At 51.9% G+C, this 18,744-nt stretch overlaps 1 protein-coding gene across 1 annotated transcript in view; it reads left to right on the top strand.

Moving 5' to 3' along the window:
• GRAMD1B (GRAM domain containing 1B) overlaps positions 1-18,744 on the top strand; it is a 152,222-nt gene that overhangs the window by 104,798 nt on the left and 28,680 nt on the right. Inside the window, exons 4-7 of the mRNA XM_054175975.1 lie at positions 2,603-2,623; positions 8,015-8,038; positions 10,665-10,685; positions 13,229-13,252. Of these exons, the coding sequence (XP_054031950.1) occupies positions 2,603-2,623; positions 8,015-8,038; positions 10,665-10,685; positions 13,229-13,252 (90 nt within the window). The remainder of the gene's footprint in view (positions 1-2,602; positions 2,624-8,014; positions 8,039-10,664; positions 10,686-13,228; positions 13,253-18,744) is intronic.

Genomic DNA, 18,744 nt, shown 5'->3' with positions numbered 1-18,744 from the left:
CTGAGGAGTGATGGGACAAACAGAAGTGCAGACAGCCTGTGAGGGGCCCTCACCTTTCTCCAGTCCTGTCTTAAGCCCTGTTGAGATGAGGTTCAAGTTGCACAGGATCAGTTTGCACTTTGCTTCTTGTCAGTGCAGTGTTAGGACCATCTTGTCCAGGGTGGATGATGCTTGCCCTAGGAAGGCATTGGTGTCTTTTGACCGTGCTTAGAAACAGTCTTGGCTGTCATGAGGAAGAGGGCTTCAGGTTTGGTGACTCTTGATTATTATTTTGTGAGCAGTGGGGGTCTGGTAAAAAACACATGAGGGTCTTGGGAGCCAAACATGGTCTGTGGTGCTAACCCTGATATCAGTGATGTATTAGGAGATAGTTCACAGGATGTTAAGGGTTGAAAAGGACCTCTGGAGTCCAACTCCTTGCCAGAGCAGGAGCACAGGTCACACAGGAACACATAGAGTCATTGAATTGTTAGGGTTGGAAGGGACCTCAAGTATCATCTAGTTCCAAAACCCCTGCCATGGGCAGGGACACCTCACACTACAGCAGGTTGCCCAGAGCCACATCCAGCCTGGCCTTAAAACCCTCCAGGGATGAGGCTTCCACCAGCTGCCTGGGCAGCCTGTGCCAGGCTCTCACCACCCTCCTGGGCAACAACTTCTTCCTCACAGCCAATTTCAATCTCCCCACTTCTACTTCTGCTCCATCCCCCCCAGTCCTATCCCTCCCTGACACCCTCCAAAGTCCCTCCCCAGCTTTCTTGGAGCCCCCTGCAGATCCTGGAAGGCCACCAGAAGGTCTCCTGGGAGCCTTCTCCTCTGCAGCCTGCACAACCCCAACTCTCTCAGGCTGTCTGCAGAGCAGAGCAGCTCCAGCCCTCTGCTCCTCCTCCTGGCCCTGCTCTGGACACCTTCCAGCCCCTCCAGATCCTTCCTGGCACAGGGGCTCCAGAACACATCCAGATGGGTCTTGAAAGTCCAGAGAAGAAGACTCCACAACCTTTCTGGGGAGCACTTGGTTAAGTCCAGATAGTTGAAGTGAAGCATTTCAGCCTGGATACCCTCACAGTGTCACAGGCATGGCTGATGGCCTGTGTGAAATGAGTTGTTGGATCTTGGCCCAGCTTAGTGCTGAGTTGTGTCACACACAACAAGAAGCCTTCATGCACTGCCCTTTGTGGTTGCTGTCAGCAGAGGAAACAGGACTCAGTAGTGACCCATGTTGACTGGTCTGAGCTGGTCTCACCACTAAGGGAGGAGAGTGAGAGCTCCTAAGAGGCAGTGAAGAGTTGTTTTCTAAGATGCATCACTTGAGACCACTCAGTTCTGAGGTTGCCCTGGAGGTCAGACTTGTTTCCTGTGCACACAGCAGCCTGCAAACCCCACCCCAGGGTGTCAGGCCCAGATCATAGACTCATAGAATCAGTGAGGTTGGAAAAGACCTCAGAGATCATCAAGTCCAACCTATGACCTAATCCCTAACACCATCTAATCAACTAAACCATGGCTCCAGGTGCCACATCCAAGCCTTTCTTCAACATGAGGTCTGTGGTGACAGGTTGTACTCGATGATCTTTGAGGTCTCTTCCAACCTTGGTGATACTGTGATACCTCCAAGTGATGGTGACTCCACCACCTCCCTGGACAGCAAGGAACTGGTAGCTTTAGGTGCAGAAGAGCTTCCTTAAGGCCCTTAAGAGCCTCTTCTCAATGCATTGCTATCAAAGTATCATCCCCATGAAACAAGCTGGCTGCACAGGGACAGGAGCAGTGCTGCCAAGACCCAGGGATGCTGCAGGAGTCTTTGTCCTTAGATTCATAGAATCAAGCAGGTTGGAAAATACCTCAGAGATCATGGAGTCCAACCTATTACCTAACACCCAACACCTCCTGACAGCTAAACCATGGCTCCAAGTGCCACATCCAGTCCCCTCTTGAACTGACTCCACCACCTCCCTGGGCAGCACATCCCAATGGCCAATTCCTCTTGCGGGGAAGAACTTTCTCCTCACCTCCAGCCTGAACCTTCCCTGGCACAGCTTGAGACTGTGCCCTCTTGTTCTGGTGCTGGGTACCTGGGGGAAGAGACCAATCCCCAGCTGGCTCCAACCTCCCTTCAGGTAGTTGTAGAGAGCAAGAAGGTCTCCCCTGAGTCTCCTCCAGGCTAAGCAACCCCAGCTCCCTTACCCTCTCCTCGTAGGGCCTGTGTGAAGATGACATCTTCAATCATTCTGGGGCCAGCAGGCTGTCCCCAGAAGAATGCCAGGCAATGGGAGGCAGGCAGGGTGCAGGGCACAGCAAGGTTGGGGATGCTCTGTCAGGGGAATGTTGTCCTGGGTAAGGGGGAATTGCAACCGCGACTTGGCCTATGAAGTGCTGTGAGTTATAAGGCCAGGGGAGTGTGATCCTTCCCAACAGGCTGGCTACTAAATCTTGACATCAATCCCTGGTGCTTTCCATGAGGCAGAGGTGGGATGGGGGGGAGAGTGCAATGCTTTGTGTGGGGTTTGGGGGCGGTTTGTTCCTTCTCGTGCTTTGCCAGGTGATTTTTCTTCTCTCCTTAATTTCTCTCTTTTCATTCCTGCATGCTCTCTCTCCGATTAAGTCACACAAGCGCCTCTCCAAAGTAAGCCTTCTTTTTTCTCTCCTGTCCCCTCACTTGTAGAATTGCCCTCAGCACTCAGGACCCCTTCCCCCTGGTCCTGAGTGGTGACCCCCAGCAGAGGCATTCTCCTGGTGCGGCTGCGAGAATGCCGGCGCGAGCTCAGCCCCGTGCCTGTAGCCCCGAAGCTGGTTTCACTTCTGTCACTGGGATCTGCTTAATATTTGCTCACATGGTGTGAGAGCTGGCCTGCTTCATCACACTCCTTCAGTCCACTGCAGTTGTTAGCTGTTGTCTTGGTTTCCCTCTCCCTCGAAGCGAGCTGCTCTCTTTGGCAGGCAGAAATTGCCAGCTTGGGCGGGCTGAGCAGTATCAGCATGGTAGGGGTTGGATGGAAGGGACCTCTGGAGATGATCAAGTCCAACCCCCACCATCATCCCTTCTCTTCCCTCTTTATGCTTTTCAGAAGCAAGAGGTCATCTCTGTAACTTCTTGCCTGCTTTCCACGATGGACAAAGGTGTTTGTGGCCAGTGATCTCGGCTGGCTGCGCTTGCACCCTTCCCTCCCCCAACCCCCCCGCCGTGTGATGTAAATATTAAAGATCAGTGATTCCAGCTGAACCCAGCTTAACCCTGGTAGAACAGACCTGTCCCCAATGAATTGTGAGAATTCATGGGCTCACTCTGAAAGGTGCTAAGGAGGAGGTCCCCCTGGGGGTGCTTGGATCGGAGATAAGCTCCTGGGAGGTTTGAGCTCGCCGCTTGGTGCTGTCCTCGGAGGAGCAGGAAAAATCAGAGGCACAGATGGGATGCTGGACAGAGGGCCAGGCTGTTGGCATTTCCACACGTGGAGCAGGGAGGTTAAAACCAGAATGGCTTGGATGGCTTCAGAAGTCCACCAAATCAGTGCCTTGGCCTCTCCCCAGCTGCTGCCTTAGATTTCGTTCTAGGCAAGTTCTCAGGCAGCAGTGAAGTCTGCAGTGCTGGCTTACTGTTTCCTCCTCGGCCATAATGCCTCTTGTAACCAGCCTGACCTTGCATGAGTGCTGGTGTCTGCTGGAAGCTTCTTTATGTCTGTTTTTGTTTTAGCCAGACTGTCTTGTGCTTGGTAACTGTAGCTTGGATTTAACTGCAGAGGAGGAGGACTGTGTGACTAATGTCTCAGGTGAGGTGTGAAAAGAAGTTCTATGGAAGCTGCAGGGCTGGAAGCAGCAGAGAGCCCTGAAAGGATTGCTGGTGAGTAGAGGTGTGTGGGTCAGGATAGGTTATGGGCAGGCTAAGGTAAGCTGGAGGCACTTTGCCTGAAGCGTGGAGAGGTTGGTTAGGGAGAGGGACTGGTGGGAAGATCACGATGAGCAACGGATGTGTAGCGGTGCTGGGCTGGGCTTGCAGCCAGCCCCTTGCTTTGCTGAGAGAAAAAACACACCACTGTGTCTTAAGGATAGTTAGGGAAACAAGAAGGAAGTGGAGCTCAGGTGAGTTCCAGGGCAAGGAGGATGATGCACAGAGGGAAGGGGATCCCAGCATGACCTCTGCCGGCCTGCGTCAGAGCTTCCTGCCCTGCTCACTCACGGTCTGTGCACAGGGAAAGCCTCAAGCAGTGTAAAGCTTAAATCTCTTTAAATCTCTCTTCTGTGCTCCACATGCTGGCTTCCTCTGGTACAAGTGAGGAATCCCAGGCATAATAAGCTCCCTAATTCTCCCCACACAGCTGAGTGTTCGAGACAGGGAGGGGTTAGGAACAGAGAACTTGAGGAGAAAGACGGAAGGGAAGGATCTCCTTTCCCAGCCTCTTCTCCTCTCCCCACCCATCTTCTGCAAGGAGAAGGCTCTGATTTGCCAACCTGTCTCACTGATGAAAGGGAACAGCTTGAGCCCATGAGTTTGTTGCTGTGTTTAGACAACTGCTGACAGATCTGCTTGAAGTCCCTTTGCCCAACCCTTTTCCTTTGGTGGTGTCCTTTGTCGTGCTGCAGTGCTGCCATCAGAGGGAGTGTTCCACCAGGAGTTTTTAAGCACTGGCTTACAGCTACAGCAAATCTTAGTTTGGCCTTCCCACCCCACCCTTCCTTGAGCAGTGTGGCTTGGCCCAAACCACCTCTAGGTCTCCATCACCCAAAGGCTTTTACTGGCAAATGCTGCTGCTTCTAGAACAGCTTCCTGAAATCAGCAAAAAAAAAATGCACCCAACCTCTCCCCCCCTTTTTTTTTGCTAGCAGCCAACAATTAAATGCACATTTTAAACTCTTTTGCTCTTCCTCAAGGATAAAACAAGTCATTTTTCCCCTCCATTGCAAATTCTTCAGGCTCTTCCCACTGTCTGTAGCTGAAGAGGAAGATCAGGGTAGGGGAAAAGCAGTTTTTCATCTAGGCCCTGGACAGCTGAGGTTGGAAGGGATCTCAGAAGGTCTCTAGTCCAAGCCCCTGCTCACAGCAGGGCTGATGTGGTTAGATCTAAGTCGGTCTCAAGTCTTGGCCAGCCACATTTTGCCAATCTCCAAGCCTCTGGAGGTGCCATAGCCTCATCCAGCCCCTGCTCCAGTGCTTAACCACTCTTGCTGTGAACAGCCTTTTACCTTCTATCTGGATAGATAGTCCCTGACTGCAGCTTCTGACTCTTGCACCTTGTCCTTTGAGTGTGCGATGATGAGAAGAGTTTGGCTGTGTCTTCTCACTGACCCCTCCCATTGGGGCAGATTAATCCCCAACATTGTTAGCAGGTCCTGAAATTCTGGTCCTTTGGGACTGGAGTGAGGGATTTGGGAATAATTTCATCCATTTCTTTGGAGTGGTTTGACCACAGGCTCTCAGCAGCTGAGGTGAACCATGGAGAGTTTGGAAGGGCACAGACCCAGACCAGAGGGCTCTGAAAGCTCTGCCCTCCCCCTGGTTCTGGGGCTGTGTTTTCCTCAGCTGCCCAGTGGACTTAGGGATACTTCTAGAGCTCTGTGGCATATTATTCACCTGTGGAAAAAGGGATTCCATTCCCTGGGAAGCAGCAGTCTGTAGGAGTGAGTTGTTGCCTTGCTGCTCATGAAGCTGACACGTGGAAGCTTCTGTTGGCCATCAAGGCAGCGAGGCTGAGCTGGTGTGGGACCAACTGCTGCCCATCTGCACTGGCAAGCTGGCACCTTCCAGAGCAGTGTCTGCAAACCTGAGCTCATTAACCCAGGGAGATTTACTGGCAGCACTCTGTTCATTAAAGGCTCAGAGGAAACTCCCCTGTTTTCAGGGAGAACTCTCTGTTTTCAGGGGAAAAAACCCTCATTTTCAGAGGAAATTCCTCCTTTTCAGGAGGAAACCTTCCCATGTTCAGGAGGAAACCTTCCCATTCTCAGAGAAACCTTCCCATTTTCAGAGGGAAGTCCTCATTTCCAGAGGAAACCTTCCCATTCTCAGAGAAACCTTCCCATTTTCAGAGGGAAGTCCTCATTTCCAGAGGAAACCTTCCCATTTTCAGAGGAAACCTTCCCATTTTCAGAGAAAACTTCCCATTTTCAGAGGGAAGTCCTCATTTCCAGAGGAAACCTTCCCATTTTCAGAGGAAACCTTCCCATTTTCAGAGGGAAGTCCTCATTTTCAGGGCAAACTCCCCATTTTCAGAGACACCCCTCCTCATTTTTAGAGAAAATCCCCCCATTTGGGGGTAAAACTCTCCATTTTCAGGGAAAACTCTCAGTTTTCAGGGAAAATTGCCCATTTTCAGAGGAAAACTTCCCATTTTCAGGGAAAACTCCCTATTTTCAGGGAAAAAAAAATCCTAATTTTCCAGACAAAACTCCCCATTTCCAGGGAATATTCCCCATTTTCAGGGAAAATTTCCCATTTTCAAAGAAAACTCCCTATTTTAAGGGAAAAAATCCTCATTTTCAACAGAAAATTGCCCATTTTCAGGGAAAAAAATCCTAATTTTCATACAATACTCCCCATTTTCAGGGAAAACTCGCTATTTTCAGAGAAACCTTCCCATTTTCAGGGAAAATTGCCCATTTTCAGCAAAAAAAATCCTACTTTTCATACAAAACTTCCCATTTTAAGGGAAAACTCCCTATTTTGAGAGAAACCTTCCCATTTTAAGGGACAATTCCCCATTTTCAGGGAAAACTCCCTATTTTCAGACAAACCTTCCCATTTTAAGGGACAATCCCCCATTTTCAGGGAAAAAAAATCCTACTTTTCATACAAAACTCCCCATTTTCAGGGAAAACTCCCTATTTTCAGGGGAAAAAAATCCTAATTTTCAACAAAACTCCCCATTTTCAGGGAAAATTCCCCATTTTCAGAGAAATCTCCCCATTTTCAGGGTAAAAAATCCTAATTTTCAGACAAAACTCCCCATTTTCAGACAAAACTTCTCTCTTTCAGAGAAAACTAATTTTCAGGGAAAACTCCCTGTTTTGGGGGAATAGTGCCCATTTTCAGGGAAAACTCCCTATTTTCAGTGAAACCCTTCCCATTTTCAGGGACTATTCCCCATTTTCAGGGAACACTCCCTATTTTCAGTGAAACCTTCCCATTTTCAGGGACTATTCCCCATTTTCAGGGAAAACTTCTCACTTTCAGGGAAAACTCTCCTCTTTCAGGGAATACTCCCCATTTTCAGGGAAAAATCCTAGTCTTCATACAAAACTCCCCATTTTCAGGGAAAACTTCCTATTTTCAGAGAAGCCTTCCCATTTTCACTGAAATCTCCCCATTTTCAGGGTAAAAAATCCTAATTTTCAGACAAAACTTCTCTCTTTCAGAGAAAACTCCTATTTTTCAGGGAAAACTCCCTATTTTGGGGGAACATTCCCCATTTTCAGGGAAAACTCCCTATTTTCAGTGAAACCTTCCCATTTTCAGGGAAAATTCCCTATTTTCAGGGGGAAAACCCCCTAGTTTTCAAGAAAACCTCCCCATTTTCAGGGAAGATTTCCCATTTTCAGAGAAATCTCCTCATTTTCAGGGTAAAAACTCCCCATTTTCAGGGAAAACTCCCCATTTTCAGGGAAAACTCCCCATTTTCAGGGAATATTCCCCACTTTCAAGGAAAACCCCCCATTTTCAGGGAAAAAAATCCTAATTTTCAGACAAAACTCCCCACTTTCAGGGAATATTCCCCACTTTCAGGGAAAACTTCTCACTGTCAGGGAAAACTCTCCACTTTCAGGGAATACTCCCCATTTTGAGGGAAAAGTCCTAGTTTTCCTACAAAACTCCCCATTTTCAGGGAAAGCTCCCCCACTTTGCCCTTCTTCCAAGACTCCTGAGTTCTTCCTGGTTCTGGCCCCCCCATAGCCATGAACTGTGCTCCTGTGGCAAGGTCTCTGGCGAGCAGTCACAGCTTCCCCCGCTCTGTGTGCAGCTCCGTCCCTCTGTTGCTTGCTTTCTTCTCTCTTGTTCAGTTCTAATGCTTATGGTTTCTTTTTCCAGTATGACAGACTTAACCTGCTCAAAGTAAGGATTTTGGTTTTCCTTTTTTTTTCTTGCCTTTCCCTCCCCCTCCCTTCCCCCTCCATTGTCCTCCCTCTTGACTTTTCACAGCTCACGTCTTCCTCCATTCTGATTCTCAGGGAGTTAAAGCCAACCCAACCAAACCAAGGGGAAGAAAATGGAAGGTGGATTTGAGGACTCAGATGCTCTCCCTTCTCTTTGGGCTTCCTCTGCCTGCAAAGCAGGGTTCAGGGAGAAGGAATCTCCCTGTGGTGGAAGCAAAAGATGAGGCTTGGAGGCATTGAGGTGTGGAAGGGCTTAAGCAAGGAGGAGCTGCAGAGCTCTGCAGGTTGGGGACATTCAAAGGTGAAGGGCTGGGGGGTGGGAGGGGATGAAAAAATGAAGTCCCTGCAATGAAAGCAGCAGAGGGGAGTGAAATCCTGAGAGCACAGCGTGTGCACCCTCATTTAGAAGGCACAGTGACAGCAGTGGCTCTGTTTTGTCTGTGCCAATTATAGCTGGGTAATGAATTTCTTTCCCCAGGAGTTTTTCTGAGTTCCTCCTTTCTGCTCATTAAGGCAGCCAGATGGCAAAACAAAGCTGCAGGAAAATCACTCCCATCTTGGAGCCTCTGCTCCTGAGGACAAGGTGCTGTGGATGTGGATTAAGATTAACTCCCCCTGATTTTTTGGGGGGGTTTAGTAGAGGCTGAATTGCATAAGGCCTTTCCTCATGGCCTACTTGCAGAGGAGGATCCTTTATGAATGGAGGCTATGGCCAGGCATGGAAAAGTGTAGGAATCAGGAGGAGCAGCCATCTGGGGTATTCAGTTCTTCAGCTCAGAGCCTTTCCTCAGCAGCTGAGATGTTCCTCTTGTGAACATCAAACATTGGTTCTTTGGCCTCTGGCATGCTCTGGGTTTGCTGTGGGGGTTTGCTTTGGAGAGCAGTGCAGTGAAACTGCAAGAGAGCCTGCAGAAACGAGGTCCAGGTGCCAGTGAGGTTGTCTGCTGGGATGGCATTTCGAGTCATAAAATGCATTGGGAAGGGACCCTCCAAGGTCATCTTGCCCAACCCTGCTGCACTCAGCAGGGACAGCTCCAACTAGAGCAGGCTGCTCAGGGCCCCACCAAGTTTGACCTTGAATATCTTCCAGGGATGAGGCCTCAAGCACATCCCTGGGCAACCTGTTCCAGTATTTCCCCACCCTCACTGTGCAGAACTCCTCCTGATGTCCAACCTAAGTCTGCCCTGCTGCAGTTTCACACCATTGCCTCTCATCCCATCACTGCAGGCCCTTGTAGGCAGCCCCTCCCCAGCCTTCCTGTAGCTCCCCTAAGGTTCCTGTGACTATTGAGCTTAGCTCCCTGAGTGAAGCCTCCACAGGCTCTGTGTCAAGTTGGAGAACTCTATGGTTTCCTTCCTTCTCTAAAGCTGTGAACAACACCCCCTGGCCAAGGTCAGAAGTGAGCTGAGCTCAAAGAAAGGAATGTGGTGAAATACTGCTTCTGTCCTTGTCTGTTAGCCTTGCCTCCCCCAAGTGGAATGCAGAGCTGCTGCTGAGAGAGGGGATAGGCACAGCTGTGTGGCTGCTGGCACCCATCGGGGCTGTAGCTGCCCATCAGTGCTGGTGAAAGTCTACAGTGCCCCCAAGCTTCATTGCCCTGAGGTAAATCCCCCCCTAAAGTGTAGTGGGGGATGTGTAGACTTTGCCAGCTCTGCTCAGTGTCCTGCCAATGGAAAGCCAGCCTTGGCTGGAGGAGGAGGAGGAGGAGGAGTGTGAAGCTTCTCTCTTCCTCTCTCTGTGTGCAGATGAACCTCACCTCCAGCCACAACCTGCCAAGTGTGACTTTCCAAGCTGAGCTTCTTCCTGTGTGACGTGTGGCCTGTCCTCTCCAGCCATCTGAGATGCCAGGATGAGGGCAGCAGATACAAATCCAAATCAATGTGTGTGTGTGTGACTGATGCAAAACTCTCTGCACTGAAAATGTTGGGGGGCAAAAAGAATACCCCAACCCCCCTCCCCCCCAGCTTGTTGGTTTGTATTGTTTTGGTTTGGTTTTGCTTAGCTTTTCTTCTGCAGTTTCTCTGCCTCTTGTATGTGTCTCCCTTAAGAAATTCCAAGTGGTGTTGCTGCCTCCTGGGAGTTTCCTAGAGTCTCAGAATGCTCTGGGTTGGAAGGGACCTTAAAGATCACCCTGCAACCCCTCTGCCACGGGCAGGGACACCTTCCCTCTGGACCAGGTTGCTCAAGGCCTTGATTTCTTTGAGGGCTTCTTTGCACGCTGTGATGTTTGCAGCCCAGGCCAGCAGAGGTGGAAGATGGAAGCCTCTGGCAGAAAGGGGCTGGCCACGGCTCTGAGGAGTGACCAGGTGGCCACTGCTGTCCTGCTGAAGCCATTCCAGCATGTGTCTGTGCATGGGGACATGCACACCTTAGCCTGGCTCCTGTTTTGGGCTGGTGCTTCTGGAGTTCTTCCTGTGACTGGCACTAACTTGGTTAGACCTCGCTGGGAAACCCTCTGAAAGCTTCCCTTTGATCCCACTTTGGCTCCACCAAGCAGAGTGGACCTCGTTGCTCTGTCCTGCTTTCTGTTGGATGCTGAGATCTCTGTGCTGACTAATGCTTCTCTTTTATTTTGTCCTTACAGAAAAGCCAGAGTTGGTATAATGTAAGTACTCCAGTTTCTCTTGTCCCTGGGTGAATATGGGCTGAGGTGGGGGCAGGGGTGGGCAGAGGTGCAAAGGGGCTTTGCAGTGGCACTGTTGGGGCATGCTGAGCACCTCCAGAAAGGGGAGGTGGAAATGGCTCAGAACTGGCTCAAGGAGGACTGACATCCTGAGGGAAAGGATGCCAGAGCTAGAGAGCAGAGGCTGTGTCGTTTCAGGCACTCCTCTGATGGTCTCCACATCCTGTACCTTGCAGCTGCACCAGCAGAGTGGTGCTGGATGTGGTGCTGGGTGTGGTGACAGAGCTGCCACCCTGCAGACCCTTTGCATCTCTCAGGGTGGTGTGGGGCCAGAGAGGAATTGTTCCTGCTGACCTGACAGGATCACAAACCACCCCTTGCTTGTGCCAGGCTCTGGTTTCCTGCTCTGCAAGCACAAGTGGCAGTGGTTTGGCCCAGTCAGGGTCACTTCTGCACAGTTGAACCCCTACCCCTCGAGCTCCCTAAAGTAGATGCCAGCAGTGCTGTGATTTTGTGGGCAGCCATTCCTTGTTCAGCACCAGGTCCTGCAGCCTGAGGTGTCAGAACCAGGGATGTGGGCTGATGCAGCATGGTCAGGTGTGGCAGGAGCGTGAGAGGCAGCCTTGGTGACTTGCTGTGTGGCAGCAGCACCAGGACAGGGGGAGAACTGATCTCAGAAGCAGAGAGAAGCAGAGGGGCAATAGCATTAAGATTGAAGCATAAACCATGGTGGGCCAAGCTGGTGGAGAATGGCAGAGAAGCATGGAGAGGGGCAGGGAAGCATGGAGAGGAGCGGAGAAGCATGAAGAGAGGCAGCTAAACATGGGAGAGGGGCAGAGAAACATGGAGAGGAGCGGAGAAGCATGGAGAGGGGCAGCTAAACATGGAGGGGGGCAGAGAAACATGGAGAGGAGCGGAGAAGCATGGAGGGGGGCAGAGAAGCATGGGGAGGAGCAAGCATGGAGAGGGGCAGCTAAGCATGGAGGGGGGCAGAGAAGCATGGGGAGGAGCAAGCATGGAGAGGGGCAGCTAAGCATGGAGGGGGGCAGAGAAGCATGGGGAGGAGCAAGCATGGAGAGGGGCAGCTAAGCATGGAGAGGAGCAGAGAAGCATGGAGGTGGCAAATAAACATAGGGGCAGGGAAGCATGGGGAGGGGCAGAGAAGCATGGAGAGGGGCAGGGAAGCATGGAGAGGGGCAGGGAAGCGTGGAGAGGGGCAGGGAAGTGTGGAGAGGGACAGCTAAACATGGAAAGGGGCAAGGAAGCATGGAGGGGGCAGGGAAGTATGGAAAGAGGCAGGGAAGCATGGAGGGGGCAGGGAAGCATGGAGAGGGGCAGGGAAGCATGGAGAGGGGCAGGGAAGCATGGAGGGGGCAGGGAAGCATGGAGAGGGACAGCTAAACATGGAAAGGGGCAGGGAAGCATGGAGGGGGCAGGGAAGTATGGAAAGAGGCAGGGAAGCATGGAGAGGGGCAGGGAAGCATGGAGAGGGGCAGGGAAGCATGGAGAGGGGCAGGGAAGCATGGAGGGGGCAGGGAAGCATGGAGAGGGACAGCTAAACATGAAGGGGGCAGGGAAGCATGGAGAGGAGCAGAGAAGCATGGAGAGGGGCAGGGAAGCATGGAGAGGGGCAGGGAAGTGTCGAGAAGGACAGCTGAACATGGAAAGGGGCAGGGAAGCATGGAGGGGGCAGGGAAGTATGGAAAGAGGCAGGGAAGCATGGAGGGGGCAGGGAAGCATGGAGAGGGACAGCTAAACATGGAAAGGGGCAGGGAAGCATGGAGGGGGCAGGGAAGTATGGAAAGAGGCAGGGAAGCATGGAGGGGGCAGGGAAGCATGGAGAGGGACAGCTAAACATGGAAAGGGGCAGGGAAGCATGGAGGGGGCAGGGAAGCATGGAGAGGGACAGCTAAACATGAAGGGGGCAGGGAAGCATGGAGAGGAGCAGGGAAGCATGGAAAGGGGCAGGGAAGCATGGAAAGGGGCAGGGAAGCATGGAAAGGGGCAGGGAAGCATGGAGAGGGGAAGGGAAGCATGGAGATGGGCAGGGAAGCATGGAGAGGAGCAGAGAAGCATGGAAAGGGGCAGGGAAGCGTGGAGAGGGACAGGGAAGCATGGAAAGGGGCAGGGAAGCATGGAAAGGGGCAGGGAAGCATGGAGAGGGACAGGGAAGCGTGGAGAGGGACAGCTAAACATGGAGGGGGCAGAGAAGCATGGAGAGGGGAAGGGAAGCATGGAGATGGGCAGGGAAGCATGGAGAGGGACAGGGAAGCGTGGAGAGGGACAGCTAATCATGGAGAGGGGCAGCCTGGGCAGGTGAGGTCCAAGCAGGCTGCTGTGGAGGTGTGGCCTCAGCTGCAGGTGACTTTCGCTGCTGGGCTAGAGGCGCTTCTGCCCTTAGCTGCTGAGATCCCTCCCCTGCTGCATGATGCTTTGCTGTGGTCTGCTTCTGTGGGTCTCTTGTGTTTTCATGTCCTCTCTATCTTATCTTTCTGTTCTCTTGTTTCTCCTCCCTGTATTTTCAGCATGAGAGACAGTACATCCGCAGAGTAAGCACTGGCTGCTTGGGTTGTGGTTTTTTGACCCTGTGGTTCCTTCTCCCCTTTCCCCCCCAGTTGTTGTCCTTTAGAAAACCAAACCAAGCCATGGTGGTAGAGTAGAGACATCTCTGGCCAGATGAAAGCACCAATGCAATGTGGGAATAGGGATGGGCTGCAGCCTCCAGGAAGGTCATCAGCCCTGCTTGGAAGTGTTACCATTTGAAACCTTCTTGGTCTTGTTGCCCTTCTTTGCCAGCTCCTTCCAGGCAGGATTTTCCTGGGATTTGGACCATTCTATCATTCCTTTCTCCACTGAGAGCAGCTCTAGAAAGGAAGCTCTGGAAGCTACCCCTTCACAAATTTCCTTCCCCCACTTGGATTTTGCCTAAAGCTGGCTCTGCTCAGAGCAAACCACCTCTGCCAGTTCAGCACCCCCGGGTGCCAGGCACTGGACAGACACAAACCAACCCCACAGCTCTTGCCTCAAAAGAGCCTGGAAGCCCCCAGGGCATTGGTGCTCCCAGTGCCAGCTTTCTAAGGTGCCTTCAGTCCTTGCTGCTTTTACCTGGTCTTTTTGTCCTTGTAGCACTCCATTCTTCTTTGCCACTTGGAACCCTTCCTTTTCCCCCTCCTGGATTCCTTTTTCTTCCCTTAAGATGCTGTCAACTGCTCTGGCTTTGTGTGTTCTCCTTTTGACCCTAGCAGTGCTTTTTGGGGGTGGGGAGGATTGACATCCCTACCACATTGAGAAGTGGGAGGAAAGGGGTGAACCTTGGGCTTGGCTTGACAGGCCTGGCCTTTCTTGGGTCTTGTTGTGCTTTCTCTCCTTTGCTTTCCAGAGGACAAATGCAGAGTGGTCCAGGTGCACTGTGAGGAGATTGGGGGATAAATATCCTGTGATGCTCAACCTTCTGGGGTTTGCTCTGTGGCCATGGCCTCGTGGTGGAAGAGCAAACCATCACAGGGCTGGCAGTGGAAAGAGAAGGTCCCCTGAGGTGTTCTTCATGCCTTGAAGTGGGGAGCTGCAGCCTCTGGTTTAGAAGAACTGGTTTTGTTGTGGGAGTAAAACTCAAGCTTCTTGGTCAGCTGTGGTTTAGGCACCACCCATCCATGCTCAGCCCTCAGGATGCAGTTTGCTGTGTGTCTGCTTTGGCCTTCTGTGCTTCCAGGGTGAATCCTTGTGATGGGATTATTGAAACACTGGTTTCAAGGTAGAAAAGAGGAGACCTCAAATCCAAACCTCCCCCATGAGAAACAGAGGTGTGACTTGCTCTGTGGATCTGATGTGCTTGGAGAGGTGGGAAGTGTCTTTCCCTCCCATGATGAGATGCAGGAGGAGGTCCTGCTGGCTCTGGGGGTGGTAGGAAGACCACAAATTGGTAGAAGGAACTTGTAGCCCAGCAGATGTGATGGAAATCAGAGGCAAACTGGAGATGGCTTTGCTGCCAAGGGTAGAAGCTGTCTCCATTGTTATTCTTCTCCCTGGGCTGGGTGAGGGGCCCCAGTTCTGAGCATGGAGGAGCTCAGTGTCTTGGGCTCAGTGTACAGTTGGGGCCCTGAGCCTGCTGAGCCTGCCATGGTTTTTTTGTACCTAATTCTTTCTCAGTTGGACTCTTTACCTTTCTGCTTCCCTCACTGCCCTAAGTCAGGGTGTGTGGCTCCAGTTTTCCACAGCATTTCTAGCTGGCACTGCCTAGCAAGGCTTGCTGCTGTGATCCCAGGCAGCAGGGCAATCTGCAGAGCATACTTGTGGAACAGAGAGGCAGATGAGCTTAGAAAAGTCAGGGCTGACACCAGGGAAGAGATTTGGGTCTGTCTGTGAGCTTTTCATTTTACTGGGTTAGATCCCAAGGCCTGCCCTGGTCAGGACTTCATAGAATGTTAGGGGTTGGAAGGGACCTCTGGAGCTCATCCACTCCAATCCCCCTGCCAGAGCAGGGTCACCCAAGGCAGGTCACCCAGGAACACATCCAGGTGGGTTTGGGAAGTCTCCAGAGCAGGAGACTCCACAACCTCTCTGGGCATTCAGCTCCAACCCCCTGCCATGGGCAGGGACACCTCCCACCAGCTCAGCTTGCTCAAGGCCTCATCCAGCCTGGCCTTGAACACCCCCAGGGAAGAAGCATCCACAGCCTCCCTGGGCAGCCTGTGCCAGAGTCTCCCCAGCCTCACTCTCAAGAATTCCTTCCTCATCTCCAGTCTCAATCTCCCCTCTCCCAGCTCAAAGCCATTGCCTCTTGTCCTGGCACTGCAAGCCCATGGAAACCTTATAGCTAGCAGAGTGTGCAGAGAATGCACCTTGATGGTGGAGGAGGGAACTGAGCTGTTGGAAGGAACTCCCTATGAAGACAGAGAGGAATTGTGTAGCATTTTAGAGGGAACATCAGAAGCAGCTCTCCAAGTGTGGCAGCCTGAGTGAGTGAGCAGCAGGAGGGTTTGTGGCAGCCTGCTGCAGAGTCAGGAGGGTGCTGAGCAGCCAGCCTGAGCTCTCTGGAATTCAGTGCCAGTCATCTCTGCACTGCCAGGCATCATTCTGTCCAGCTGGTCCTCATTGTCTGTTCAGGTGTTTCTCATCCCTCCAGGTCTGTCCTGAGCAGCTCTGCTATGAGGAAAGGCTGAGGAAGCTGGGGGTGTTCAGCCTGGAGAAGAGAAGACTCCAGGGGGACCTTAGAGCTGCCTGCCAATACCTGAAGGGATCCTACAGGAAGGCTGGAGGGGGACTTCTCATGAGGGTGACTAGAGACAGGCCAAGGGGGGAATGGTTTTGAGCTGAGTAGGCTTGGAAGAAGTTCTTCAGTATGAGGGTGGTGAGACACTGGCACAGGTTGCCTAGGGAGGCTGTGGCTGCCTCCTCCCTGAGGGTGTTCAAAGCCAGGTTGGATGAAGCCTTGAGCAAGCTGGGCTGGTGGGAAGTGTCCCTGCCCATGGCAGGGGGGTTGGAGTAGATAATCTCTGAGGTCCCTTCCAACCTAAGCCATTGTTTGATTCTTCACCCCTCCAGGTTTGCAGTGGTTTCTGTGGATGGAAAGGTTGGGGCAGATGATCCTTGGGGTCCCTTCCCATGCTGGGATTCTGTGTCTCAAGGCACCAAATTACAACTGAACTGCTGGTGATGCCTAGGTGATGGTGAACTTAAATCCACTTTCCCCCCCAACTAAGGGCCAGTGGTTGCTTGGAAGCTCCTTCCTCTGCTCTTCATTCACTTCTAAAAGGACAACAAAAGAAAAAGAGGAGAAAAGGCTGAGAGCTCAGCTCCAGCTTGGAAGAACCCCTGAGGGACAGGTGGCTTTGGTGGCATCTATCAGCAGCCCTGCTGTCACTGGGGTATCAGCTCTCCCACCTGAGCAGGGAATGTGTTCTGCAGTCTGCTCCTTGCCAGAAGCAATGTGAAGCTTCCCCAAAGAGTTAAGAGAGTGGCCATCAGTCATGGAAAGTGGAGGAGGTTTTCCTTCCCCCTTTGCTCTCTGCCTCTTGCCATCTGCCCTCCTCAGCTCTCGGCTGTGATGTGCTGTGCAAGACTGCACCTTGCTCAGCTCTCAACTTCCCTGTCCTGTCCCAGCCCCCAGCAGGGTGTGGGAGGCTTTGTTTATGCCTTATCAGGGAGCTGTCCCCATGGGGAGTCATCCTTCTTTCCCCACTTCCTCCACCCTTCCAGTGCCATCCTGCCCTGTCTCCCTCTGTTTGCAGTAGGGTTAATGTTTGCTCTCTGGTGACTGGTGCCATTCATCTCTGCAGGGGAGCTGGGTGGGTGTGGAGGCAGGAGCATCCTGGTGGGGTTTGTTTTGTTTTGGAAGTCATCCCATAAGCACTTTCCAGCTAAGAGGCCACTCAGTGAAGCAGTGCAGGTAGCTCATGGATGTCTCTGGTCCTAATTCTTCATAGGTTCATAGACTCATGGAATGGTTTGGGTTGGAAGGGACCTTCAAGATCATCCAGCTCCAAGCCCCTGCCATGGGCAGGGTCACTTCTCACCAGCCCAGGTTGCTCAAGGCCTCATCCAGCCTGGCCTTGAACACCTCCAGGCAGGGCACAGCCACAGCCTCCCTGGGCAGCCTCTGCCAGTCTCTCCCCAGCCTCACTCTCAACAATTTCTTCCTCACCTCCACTCTCAGTCTCCTCTCTCCCAGCTCAAAGCCATTGTTCCTCATCCTGGCACTCCCAGCCCTTGTCAAAAGCCTTGAACACCTCTAGGTGTTTCTAGGGCATTCTTTGTTGTTCCCAGGCTACAGAAATCCTGTTTAGTGTTCACTCATCTTGGGGTGGCTTCCAGCCCTGAGGGAGGATGTTCTGCTTCATCCCAACAGGTCTAAGTGGAGAGATCTGTCTGCTCCCTGGCACCAGCAATGCATTTGTGGTGCAGCTGGAGCAGCCAGAGGCTTGACATCTCCTCCTGGAGTCCCTGGCCCTGGAGTGGCTTTGCAGAGGTTTGGCTGGTTGCTTGCTTGGGGTTTCCTTGCTTGGGGTTTCCTTGCTTGGGGTTTCCTTGGTTGAGGTTTCCTTGGTTGAGGTTTTCCTGGGGTTTTCTTGGCTAGTGTTTCCTTGGCTGAGGTTTTCTTGGTTTGGGATTTTCTTGGTTTGGGGTTTTCTTGGTTGGGGTTTCCTTGGTTGAGGTTTTCCTGGGGGTTTCTTGGCTGAGGTTTTCTTGGTTTGGGGTTTCCTTGGTTGGAATTCTCTTGGTTGGGGTTTCCTTGGTTTGGGGTTTCCTTGGTTGGGGTTTCCTTGGTTGGGGTTTCCTTGGTTTGGGGTTTTCTTGGTTGGGGTTTCCTTGGTTGGGGTTTCCTTGGTTGGAATTCTCTTGGTTGGGGTTTTCTTGGCTTGGGGTTTTCTTGGCTGAGTTTTTTTTTGGTTGGAATTTTCATGGCTGGGGTTTCCTTGGTTTGGGGTTTTCTTGGTTGGGGTTTCCTTGGTTGGAATTCTCTTGGTTGGGGTTTCCTTGGTTGGGGTTTCCTTGGTTGGGGTTTCCTTGGTTGGAATTCTCTTGGTTGGGGTTTTCTTGGTTTGGGTTTCCTTGTTGGGGTTTCCTTGGTTGGAATTCTCTTGGTTGGGGTTTTCTTGGTTTGGGTTTCCTTGTTGGGGTTTCCTTGGTTGGAATTCTCTTGGTTGGGGTTTCCTTGGTTTGGGGTTTTCTTGGTTGGGGTTTCCTTGGTTGGAATTCTCTTGGTTGGGGTTTCCTTGGTTGGGGTTTCCTTGGTTGGGGTTTCCTTGGTTGGAATTCTCTTGGTTGGGGTTTTCTTGGCTTGGGGTTTTCTTGGCTGAGTTTTTTTTGGTTGGAATTTTCATGGCTGGGGTTTCCTTGGTTGGGGTTTCCTTGGGTTGGGGGTCTCTTGTTTGGAGTTTTCTTGGCTAAGGTTTCCTTGGTTGGGGTTTCCTTGGTTGAGGTTTCCTTGGTTGGGCTTTCCTTGGGTGAGGCTTTATTTGGGTTCTCTTGGTTTGGGGTTTTCTTGGTTGGAGCTTTCTTGGTTGAGGTTCTCTGGGTTGGGGTTTTCCTGGTTGGGATTTTC

This window comes from Dryobates pubescens, chromosome 34, assembly GCF_014839835.1.
Source record: "Dryobates pubescens isolate bDryPub1 chromosome 34, bDryPub1.pri, whole genome shotgun sequence".
Classification (NCBI taxonomy): Eukaryota; Metazoa; Chordata; class Aves; order Piciformes; family Picidae; genus Dryobates; species Dryobates pubescens.
Note: the sequence above shows the minus strand (reverse complement) of the source record. Positions and strands in the feature narration are given on the sequence as shown.